Source organism: Mastigoproctus giganteus, chromosome 13 (genome assembly GCF_048544385.1).
Source record: "Mastigoproctus giganteus isolate SK-2022 chromosome 13, ASM4854438v1, whole genome shotgun sequence".
In the NCBI taxonomy this organism is placed as follows: domain Eukaryota; kingdom Metazoa; phylum Arthropoda; class Arachnida; order Uropygi; family Thelyphonidae; genus Mastigoproctus; species Mastigoproctus giganteus.
This window is the reverse complement of record NC_143587.1, coordinates 7,838,828-7,851,197: the sequence shown is the minus strand read 5'-3', so window position 1 is coordinate 7,851,197 and position 12,370 is coordinate 7,838,828. Positions and strand designations below refer to the sequence as shown.

At 38.6% G+C, this 12,370-nt stretch overlaps 1 protein-coding gene across 1 annotated transcript in view; it reads left to right on the top strand.

The window, feature by feature from the left end:
* Positions 1–415: 415 nt before the first annotated feature.
* LOC150075748 (uncharacterized) overlaps positions 416–12,370 on the top strand; it is a 205,196-nt gene continuing 193,241 nt past the window's right edge. Inside the window, exon 1 of the mRNA XM_090387601.1 lies at positions 416–631. Within this exon, the coding sequence (XP_090243727.1) occupies positions 570–631 (62 nt within the window). The 5' untranslated portion in view covers positions 416–569. The remainder of the gene's footprint in view (positions 632–12,370) is intronic.

Here is a 12,370-nt window from a genome sequence, read left to right as displayed (position 1 = left end):
AAATTCGCCTGAAGTCAATGCCAATGGACACCTGTGGGATGTTTTCGGACGGGAGTTGAGGCATATTGACACGCAAGCACCATCTATTCCTACACTGTGGAAAGCCTTGCAGGCAGCATGTTTGCAGATTTCTTGGGATGTCTAGCGGAGTCAATGCCTAGGTGAACAGCTGCTTTTATCCGTGCTAACGGCAGGCTGAGCGCCGTATTAGGTAGGGAATAATTCAGTGATTACTAAGCGTATGTGATGTTACTGCTACAAAAATATTAAAATTATCTTGCCACTGGGTGGCAGTACAGAAATTAAAATGATTTTTTTTTTTGTCGTTACTTGAAAGTACTAATTTTTTCGGCTGCTATGTTATGGAAGTTATGTTTCCACTCCAAAAACCTTGTTGTGCATATGTCCATTGTTTTTTGAAATGGTTTTAATATTAATTTGAAGGTTGTGAAAGCCAAAAGAATTTTATAATTCTGTAACGGTATTGTCAATTCACGTGTTTTCTTACAAATGCACGTGCTTTAAACATTTCTTCTTGATGACGTTGTAACAGGCCATGGTGTTTTGAGATGGCGCTTAGTGATATGTTTTTGTTTGTCCGAAAACTTTTTGATGTGACACCTAATATTAGGTGAGGTTTTCATACATTTGTTGGACAGATTATTTCTTGATGATACATATAGCTTATAATAGATGGATTTGCATTGTTCAATGCAAGTTATTCTTTTTTGGATACGAAATCGATTTTCTTCTGCGTTACCTAACGGCGCGAAACTTCGGAGTTTCGTTTTGTTTTCACCCGGTATTGGGCGGCAAGTTTTTACGAAGATACATGCAGTAGTTCAAGGAAACAAGAATAATTTTCCATGAAACTTTAAAAAATAAACTGTGGTAATGTCGAATTTGTAGTTAAAAAAATCTGTTTTAACGTAATATTTCCTGTGATTTAGTCTACACGAGTATAATATTCATTTTATAGGCAGGACAGTCGGCTGTCTTCCCGCTGACCACGCTTTATCCATCAAATTGGTTTGCATGACTTTCGAGACTTAAAAACAGTTTTTCTTTTCTCTTTTTGCTTACCGTAGAGATAGTCGATCTTGGGCAAGCGTTACTATAGCTTATACCAGATTACAGGCATCAGTCTAATCAGTGAACTAACGGCCCGTGGCATTAGTTGGTTTCCAACTAATGCCACTCATGGAACTTTTTCGATGCCATTGAAAGCAGGCTCATATGCGCCTGTCTGAAGGTGTTTAGATACGGAAAAAGAAAAAAAAAAAAAAAGGACGGTTAGGCTCCAGATTATGGGTATTCCACTCCAGAGGAAGCGGCTTCTTTTGCTTGAATCCGGCCTTATTACTGGCATAACACCTTTTTTCCGCTAAACGAAAATGAGTCTACTGTCATTCTATACTAAGCCCATTCTCTTGCTTGAATCCGTCGCGAATTTGGCCATACCCGCAACGCGGTGACCAGGCGTACTCATAAACGGGAGTTCAGCCAGAAGGACATTATTGAGCGAAAATATATAACTCATGCTGTGGTATTTATAACCCCTCGATAGGAACACTTGCTGTCTTGTTGGCAATGTGTATGATCGCCAGATTTTCTGTCAAAGAAGGGGTATTCTTGGTTATAACAGGAGAGACTGCTTCTACAGGGATGGGATACACTTAAATAGAAAGGATGCAAGAATATTTGCTGATGCTATCGAGGCAGTGTTAGGTGGGTCGGAAAACTGCTAGCTTGGGGGGATACAAAGACTAATAGTTTAACAGTAACCGCAGGCAGAGGTGAAGGTGATTCTTGCACAACTTCTATTAGAATAAGAAGCGACCTGGAGCGAGGGGTGTTGGGGGTTTCAGGGACGGATGGCAGTCATCCTGGAATAGTTGGGTATATGGGATGTGTTAGGGTAACAAGGAATAGGCATAGGAGCATGTATGCTTGCATGTATACCAATGCTAGAAGTATAGTAAATAAATTTGATGAATTTGAAGTGTTGGTCAAGACATCAAAGGCGGATATTGTTGGGATAGCAGAGACGTGGTGTCACAAAGATATCAGGAATGCAGAACTGGAATTTGGGGAGTACAATGTGTACAGAAAGGATAGACAGGACAGAAAGGGAGGAGGTGTTATGCTGTTAATTAAGAAAAACATAAAATCAAAAGAAGTGCATCCAGTTGATATAGATGGACAGTGCACTGTTGAGTCAGTTTGGTGTGACATAAGCACTGCGAAAGCAAAAATAAGAGTAGGAGTGTGTTATAGGCCTAATGACTCGAATGAGTACAATGAACAATTGTACAGAGAAATAGAGTGGGTCAGTAAATCAGAATGTCTTATAATGGGGGATTTTAACTTCCCAGATATTGACTGGAACTTGTGGGTTGGTCACTCACACACTAGTCAGACTTTTGTGGATTTATTGGATGATTGTTTTCTGCAGCAGCATGTTCGAGAGGCAACCAGAGAAAGTAATACTCTTGATCTGGTTATCAGCAGTGATCATTCGTGTATTAAGAATTTGCAGATAAAGGAACCACTAGGTGGCAGTGATCACAGTGTGCTGAAGTGGGATTTACTCAAAGAGGTAACTACCGTCAGGGGTAAAGGAAAGGGTTTTTGCTTCCGTAAAGGGGAGTACAGTGGTCTCAGACAGTTTTTAAATTCTGTACAGTGGGATCAACTGACGATGTTACAAACAGTAAATTCTAAGTGGGAAGCATTCAAGGAATTAATCGTGGAAGCTACTAGACTTTTCATACCGATGAAGAAATATTGTTCAAGGTTTAGTCCTAAATGGTTATCAAATGAACTAATGAGACTCGTGTCAGAGAAGAAAAATGCATGGGATGCATATAAATTATCAGGCGACGCAGAAGCCTGTAGCAGATATAAGCTAGTCTGTAATCAGGTCACAAAGGAGGTTTGGCAAGCAAAGGCGGATTACGAGAAATCTTTGGCAAAAGATGCTAAGAAAAACAGCAAGGATTTCTTTACTTATATAAACTCTAAAAGGAAGGGGATGAATATGATTGGTCCACTTGACATCGATGGTTCGACTGTTGATGATCCTGCTCAGATAGCAAACAAACTGAATGAGTATTTTGCATCTACATTCACATGTGAGGAATTATTACAGTTTGAAAATGGAAGAAGGTTATCAAATTGTAGCAGTGTGCTTAATGATTTTGTAATAACTGAGAGCAAAGTGGAGGAGAAATTGTTGAAGTTAAACATAAGAAAGGCACCTGGGGTGGATGGGATCTATCCAGTTATATTAAAGGAGGCGGCAAAGCAACTAAGCAAACCCTTAGCCATAATTATGAGAGCATCCTTGGATTCAGGGGAGGTTCCCACGCACTGGAGATGTGCAAATGTATCCCCAATTCACAAAGGAGGTTCGAAGGGTGACACGAGTAATTACAGACCAGTTAGTTTAACTTCTGTTCCGGGTAAAATAATGGAGTCACTGGTTAAAGATGCATTGCAGGATCATCTAGACAAGACTGCAGCAATAATTCAGACACAGCATGGGTTTGTTAAGGGAAAGTCTTGTCTGACAAATTTGATTGGTTATTATGATGTGGTCACAAAGGAACTGGATGCAAAAAATAATTTTGATATCATATACTTGGATTTCAGAAAGCTTTTGACACTGTTGCGCATGGAAGACTACTGTACAAATTGGAGCAGAATGGTATTAAGGGTAAGTTGCTACAATGGATAAAAGGATGGTTAAGTGGGAGAAGACAGAGGGTGGTAATCAATGGGTGCTGCTCTTCGTGGACTAATGTTATTAGTGGAGTCCCACAGGGTTCGGTGTTGGATCCACTGTTGTTTTGTATATTTATCAATGATATTGATGAAGGTATATCAGGCTTAATGTCGAAGTTTGCAGATGACACGAAGGTTGGCAGGGTTGTTAATGACAGTAATGGCAGTGTGCTACTGCAACAGGATCTAGATAATTTGGGCAGATGGGCTAAGAAGTGGCAACTGAAGTTTAACCTTGACAAATGCAAAGTACTGCATATGGGTAGAAGTAACCCCAGAGAAACGTACCAACTGTGTGGTACTACACTTAAGGTGGTAGAAAATGAAAAAGACCTGGGAGTAATTGTGCAGTCAGATATGAAGTTTTCTGAGCAGTGTAGACAGGCTGCTAGGGCAGGTCATGGGGTTTTGTCAATGATATATAGGAATTTTGCTAGCAGGGAAAAGGAGGTGATTGTCCCTCTGTATAAGGCAGTGGTCAGGCCACGCCTTGAGTACTGCGTACAGGTCTGGAGGCCTCATTTTAGGAAGGATGTAGATTTGCTTGAGCGTGTACAGAGAAGAGCAACACGATTGGTGAGGGGAATGAAGGGATCCTCTTACCAAGAGAGGCTTAAGTTCTGCAAATTGCAGTGGCTGGAGACTAGGCACCTGCGCGGTGATCTGATTGAGGTCTATAAGGCCTTGAATGGGTTGAGCACGCTGAATTCTGATGGGATCCTCCCACTTGTTCAGAATACGAACCTACGGGGACATAAGTTCAAATTAAGAAAGGATAGATGTAGAATAGATGTGCGGAAATTTGCCTTTAGCCAGCGGGTGGTTAATTGCTGGAACAAACTTCCATCTGTCGTTGTGGAAGTTGATAGGTTAAATAAATTTAAGGAGGAACTGGACAGGCATTTGGAGGGTATGGTGTGATTTTTTTTTTTTTTTTTTTTTTTTGGCTGATGCTGCATAAGCTCCTACACTTGCTTTCTTGCATCAAGTGCCACTACTACTACTATAATGTGGCCGCATTGTTACGTTAGCCCCAGGTGCTTATTTATGCCTACCGAATAAAATTTGGACTGTTGAAATGAATGCAATTAAAGTGGAAATTGTAAAAAGCAAAGGACAAAAAGTTAGTTTTTTTTACAATTTCCACTTTAATTGCATTCAGTAGTCCAAGTTTTATTCACCATTAAAAAATGCATTTGATAGAAGCCTTAGTTCCTGCTAAGCATAAATAGTACTCCACTATCAGTTTTAAAAATTTCATGAGGCACTACTTTTTTTAAAAACTGCAAAAACACATCCATTCATCTCATATCAAATTGAATTATTTTGTTCCATTTTTAAATCCACAGTATAGTATTTATATACAATGGCAGACAAAAAAACTGTATCACCTTTAAAAAAGTAACATTTGTAGTGAAACGTATAAGATATTTTTGATTACAGTCATTTTGTTTGTTTGTTGCAAAGCAAAGGTATTGTATCAAATAACGCTTCTATTGCATCAGCCATTTCTATAAATACGGCGTTGGAAGGGTATACGCACTCATTAGTATCCTGTTTTGTGGAAGTGTAAGCATGGCTCCATAAAAAAAAAAAAAGTAAAGTGCAGCCATTATCAACCCAACCCACTGCAGGATGGAAGCCTCCTCAACAATTCATGCTGAGGGAAACGGACCATAATCTGTCACGCTGGCCCAGTGCGGGTTGGCAGATCGACCGTATTCAGCAGTCAGGGGCTTGAACCCCGGTCTACTCAAAGAGCATGTGCTACTGCACTCCTGCCCCCGACCACTCAGCTACGGAGGCCTGGCTATGTTCAGTTGACATCAAGAAAAAAAAGTGTAGCTGTTGCTTTGTCCCAGGAAGTGCTTTTTACACGTACTATCACTGATAAAATAGGCTGCCACCAGTCACCATTATCCCAGGTGCTGAAATTAAAGTGTGAAACTGGTGATGTGAAGAGAAGACTTGGATCAAGCTTTCTCTTCATATCAGGAAGGCGTAGTCACTTAAGAGAGTGACTACGCCTTCCCGAGATCGATATTTGAAACGGCTAAGCCTTTGTAATCGCCATGCTAGTGCTCCTGATCTAAAACTGGACTTGGAGATAGCCTCTGGTGTTGAAACAAGTGCATGAACTATCCAAAGACGGCTTTCGGAATGTGGTCTGCATGTCAACCCCAGGGGCTCACATCTGGTGAGTATGGGCATGGCACACCCAGGGTCCTGACCTGGATATCATCGTTCTTCTCTTTCTTGGTGATTCCCTTTTCTCTCTCTCTCTCTCAGGGTGGCTCAGGAATTTTTTTTTTTTTTTGGCTGGTGCAGCATAAGCCTAAGGCTTCCTTGCACCATATAGCTAATAATAATAAAATAATAATAATGTCTGTCCGTCCAAGAAGCCTTTGTTGACCCAACAAATGAGGAAAAAGCGACTTACTTGGGCTAAAATGCACATTTCATGGACAAAAGAGCAATGGGACACCATTGCTCTTTTGTCTTTCGATTCGTCATCTTTTCTGACAAATCGAAATTCAACCTGTATGGCTCAGATGGGGAGTGATATGTCAGAAGACGAAAATCGGAGGCATACCATCCCGACTGCATAACACTGACTGTAAAGTTCACCGCCGGTCAGATGGTCTGGGGATGCATAACAAGCAAAGGGGTGGGGTGAATTAAGTTTATTAATGGAACGGTGAATACAGAAACATACACTGCTATCTTGGAGGAATTCCTGAAACCTGTTATTAGGGATCACCACACAGACGTCCAAAACTGCATTTTTCAGCAGGGCTCAGCACCTTGCCAAACAGCAAAATAGGTAAGTTTTATGTTATTTAGATTTAATGGTGATTTTGTCGTCTTGTCTCACAAGGCTTAAAACATATACTTACACCAATGTTTTCTCTCGTTTTTCACCTTTAAGGTGCAGTTATACCTTAGAAATGCTGGCATTACAATGTTGGACTGGCCCGGCAAGAGTCCACATTTGAACATGAAAATTGCTGGTACATAATGTCGTCTAAAATTGCTCAGAAGAAGCCAACAAGTAAGATTCAGCTCCAGGAGAGCATTGTAAGGATGTGGTACCATGAAATTGGGCAACTGTATATATCCAGAAGTTGGTTAATTCTATGCCAGATCGTTGCAAGGCTGTAATTGCAGCTCGAGGAGGAATAACAAAATATTGCGGACTCATTTTGCTGATTTACAGTATATAATACTATTATGTTAACTTGTCATTTCAGTTTGGTAAACATACATTCATGGTAAACATACATTTTATTGCATTTACACGTAAATGCAATAAAATGTATGTTTACCATGATTGCCATTTGAATGATTTCTCATACAGTATTTCCATTAATTACACATTTTACCCTTTGGGAAGATATTTATGGTAGTTAGGTATATCAGGTGGAGTCTTTTTATTGGATTTCATTCACAGAGATATATATCTCATCTAACAAATGCATTTCGAACATTTCTGCAACCCACAATGCAGTGCAAAACACATCATTTGCAAAATTCACAAGTGATGCAGTTTTTTTGTCCGCCACTCTATATATATTAAAATGTCTAATTGTCTAAAATGGAAAAATAGAGAATAAACATCATTGAACATTGTGTAAACTATTCCATACAAAAAAATTCCTGGGTAACTGAAGTACAGATAAATAACAAAAGATAAGGTTAAAAAACAAGTTACCATATGAAAAATAATAATGCTGAAGGGAAATAACATGAATTTCAATACAAAGCACCAAATTAATAACATTTTTATGTCTGTGTAATGGTTGAGTTGTGACAATGGAATAGAAATTAAAAAGTAGAACTTATAATTTTTGTTAAATTGCAGTAGGGAGAATGGTCAACAGGCAGAAGTTAGACAAAAGGCAATAATAGTAATATATACATAGGGTCAGCAAAGGTGCCAGTAATTCATGTTATTCCAGTAAAGGAGAGCCATTTTAGCTCCCCTTTAACACAGGTATTGTGTGGTAACAAACATATTACTATAGCGTATGTGAGTGAGAGATTGTCTTGATGCCTTGCCAGATAATTTGTAATACTTATAGCCCCTTTATGGTCAGAAGACCCCATTGCCAAGTTACTTTCAGTTTTTGCAAATAGTAGAGGACATTTAGTAACAGGAAATGATGTAAGGAAGTAAGCTTATACAGGAATGATATAAGGAAGTAAGGAAAAAAAATAACATACGACATACTAAAACTACCTGCGCATCCTCTGAAATATTTTGTCCAATCCCTCCTTAAATTTATTAAAACTATTTCCTTCCCCAACACCAGATAAAAACTTGTTCCAATTAACTTCCTTCTTGTCTTTATTTTCTTTCTGGCTGAAAGCAAATTTTTGCACATCTATCCTGCAGCCATCTTTCTCAATTTAAATTTATGCTCCTTATGTGTATTTTCTAAGCATGACAACACAACAGTGCCACCAGCATTTAGTTTTCCCAATTCATTCAAATCCTTAAATACCTCAGTTAGGTTTCCTTGTAGGTGCCAGTTTCCAGATGCTACAATTGCAGAACTGAAGTCTTTCTTGTTATGATTACTCTTTTTGTGCACCTGACTAATCTGCTATTCTCTGCACCTGCTCTAACAGATCCACATCTTCCTAAAATGAGGCTTCCAGACCTGTATGCAGTATACTCAAATTGCAGCTTAACCATTGCCTTATATAGTAGAATAATCACTTTTTTCTCCAATGCTCAGAGAGCTTCATGTTGGACTTTTGTCTTTTCTTTCTCCACTAACTTGAGTGTGCTGGCATGCATTCAGCAAGATATTATGGGCTTAGTTCTACCCACATGCAGTACCTTTCATTTTTCAATTGTAATCCTTAGTTGCCACTTCTCAGCCCAACTGCCTAATTTTTCTGGACCTTGATATGCATTTGTCACTATTAATAATAAATATTGGAAATAATGATGTACCCAATACTGCATCCAGAGGGTCTTTACTAATAACATTGGTGTTGGGTTCATTATTGTTTTCTGTATTTATAAATGATATTGATGATGGTATATCGGGCTTAATGTCCAAGTTTGCAGACGATACAAAGGTTGGCAGGGTTGTCAAGGACACTACTGACACTATGCTGCTGCAACAGGATCTGGAAAGGTTGAGCAGATGGGCTGAGAGGTGCAAATGAAGTTTAACATTGATAAATGTAAAGTACTACACATGGGAAACAGCAACCCCAGAGCAACGTATCAACTCTGTGGTACTACACTGACAGTGGTAGAGAATGAAAGGGACCTGGGGGTGGTTGTGCAGGCAGATATGAAGTTCTCTGAGCAGTGCAGACGGGCTGCAAGAGTAGCTCATGGAGTATTGTCAATGATATACAGGAATTTTTCCAGCAGGGATAAGGAGGTGATTATTCCATTGTATAAGGCGATGGTCAGGCCACACCTAGAGTACTGTATACAGGTCTGGAGGCCTCATTTCAAGAAGGATGTACAGCTGCTGGAACGAGTACAGAGAAGGGCAACAAGATTAGTGAATGGAACAAAGGGGTGCTCTTACGAAGAAAGGCTTAAGTTTTGCAAATTACAGTGTCTGGAGACTAGGCACCAGCGAGGTGATCTGATAGAGGTGTATAAAGCCTTGAATGGTTTAAGCATGCTCAATGCTGATGGGATTCTTCCTCTAGCTCAGAAAAATCACCTGAGAGGGCATAAATATAGATTGAGGAAAGACAGATGTAGGATAGACGTGCGGAAATTTGCCTTTAGCCAGCGGGTGGTTGGTTGGTGGAACAGACTTCCATCCCTTGTGGTGGAGGTTGATAGCCTAAATAAGTTTAAGGCTCAGCTGGACAGGTTTTTTGAACGAACAGAGGGGTGAAGTGGAAGTGGGTTTTTTTTTTTTTTGGTTGATGCTGCATAAGCTTGCTTTCTTGCATCAAATGCCTCTACTAATGCTAATGCTAATAACATTAGTCCAAGAAGAGCAGTGCCCATTAATAACTACCATCTGTATTCTTTCACTAGTCCGTTCCCTATACCCATAGTAGTGACTTGCCTCCAATGCTTGCTCCAGTTTGTATAGTGGAACAGTATTGAAAGCTTTTCTGAATTCTAAAGAACATAATGTCACAATTTTTTTTTTTTTTTTTTTTCCATTTGTTTCTGCACCACAGTAGCCACTCAGATTTGTTAGACAAGATTTCCCCTTAAACATCTCAGCTGTGATGATTGCTGTATAACTACATGAAATTCCTGTCAAGATGTTCATGCATTACTCAGATCCTGTATTACTGCATTTATCAGAATTAAAATGTTGGTAGACAAGATGAAAATCCAGGCTCAAATACTGCATTGATAAAGGAGGGAAAGATGTATAGTTAAAGAAAAGCTGTAGTCAGAATTAATGTATTGGATGAAAACAAATTGTGGGTGGAAGTGGAATGGGTGATGAGTTACATAATTAACATTTAGCATGTTAGTGATGGCTTGGTGGTAAATCTTTATCCCACACCCATAAAAATGTATTACATCTTAAAAAAAGTTTTACAGTACCTTTCCAGAAAGTTTTCAATGATGATTCTCTCACTCTCTCTCTCTCTCCAAGAAGTTCAAAGACTAGACAGTGCCTAACCTGTGGGTAGATTTCCACCCATGCCTATAACTTTTTCTGCAGTGACTGAAGTCTGTTGGGGGGGGGGGAGTATTTGAAGAATATATAAAAATTGTTGGTCTCATGATCCTTGAGGCAGTAAAAACTAAACTTTATGATTAGCAAAGTTTAATTTTCCTTTTGATTTTTGTTTAGAAGGTTCCCTTTTCTATTTATTTTATATGGTTTTCCTTAGCCAATTTCATCTATTGCAGTACCATCTTTATACCTTTTCAAGGAGCATGTCTTTTTTCTCAGATGCGGTCTCCATACATTGATACAGTATTCTAAGTATATTCTCACTATTGCCTTATACAGTGGAATTATGACTTCCCTACTTCTGCAAGAAAATGTTCAATAAATTTTCAATAGGCAACTATGTACATCCATGCTATGTACATCCATGCTATGTGCAACTATGTACATCCATCCAAAAAACTTCGTCTGCCTGGTTCATAAATCTCTCTCCTCAAGTGTAAAATCTTGTATTTTGCAGAACTGAAATGTAGCTGCTACTTTTCTTCCCACTTCCGACACCTGTTGTAATCATCTTGAAAGAATGTTGCTTGGCATGGCCTTTCCACTAAAGCTATTTTGGAAACCTTTTTTGTTGTTTCCAATTTCTTCCAGCTGAAAAGTAGAATTTTTCGATTTCTAAAAGTTGGTAAGCCTGAAGCAGGCAGCATAAGAAAGCATGTCATATATAGTTCAGTAATGGTCATGTATGAATATAGATATGAATTCTGGATCTTTTATTTCTTATTGGTAATTTTCTTTTATCTATAGAGGGTAGGTTGATCATTGTAATTTCATTATCCAGTTGTTGAGTGTATCAGCAGTGTCATTGATGTAATCTTCAAAGAGGCTACGAAAGGAAACACTTGCTTAAGTGGTTGGGGGGGGATAGAACCAAGTGTGAAAAGCAGATCTCTCAAATAGTGACACTGCATGAATGTGGATGTGGTCATTTCAGAATGAATTTAGTGGTCTAGAAGATTCTAAAATGCTTTAAAAAAATCTGAGCATTATGGTTAGAGGATCTCAGACTTTTCAGGTATTCTATACAAAGCCTTGAAAAATGTACAACTTCAAACAAACAAATATAATTTTAATGTTTCTTAATGTTGTTCCTTAATCCTTTGGTTCATTCTGCACTCGTACTCCTCTGAATTATAGTGACCGTAGAGATGATGTGCCCGTAGAGATAATTTGAAAATTAAACATAAAACAAAATTGCAGCTGCTTTTATTTTATGTATATAAGAAGATATGGAGAACTAAAAAAAAAAAAAAAAAAAAAAAAAAAAAAAGTGTAAAGCTCTACATATTAGAGAGAGAAGAGTATAAACCAAGAATGCCAATAATAGGTTGTATTAGTATCCAGCATAAGAAATAGGCAAATTAATAATAGCAGTAGCATTTGCATAAGATGCAAGAAAGCATGCTTATGCAGCATCAGCCAAAAAACTTCCTTCTTCTTCATGGATTTCTCCGTTGTATCAACAATTATCCTCGATCTAATTTTTTTTTTTTTTTTTATAATTTAATTTTGTTCTTCCACTCTTTTCTGTCCTCCCAGTCTCCATTTTTCAATTTCTTCTTTTCTGTAGTTGCCCTCACTCCCTCCATCTTGACTTGGCACATTATGGCCTTAGCTGCCAATGCACCATTAAAAACCAAACCAAACTCCCTCCATCCATGTGCTTCTAGGTTTTCCTCTCCTTTTCTTTCTAGGGGATGTCCATTCCATTGCTTTTTTAGGTAATCTCTCTTCCTCGTTCTCATAACATGTCCATACCATTCTAATCTTTTTTATTCTATTTTGTTGATGATGTTTATTTGAGCATCCATTGCTTTTCTTATGTCTTCAACTCTTTCTAGTTTAGATCTTCAGGCTGATCTCCGAAAATCCATCTCGACAGCTAGCAATTTCTT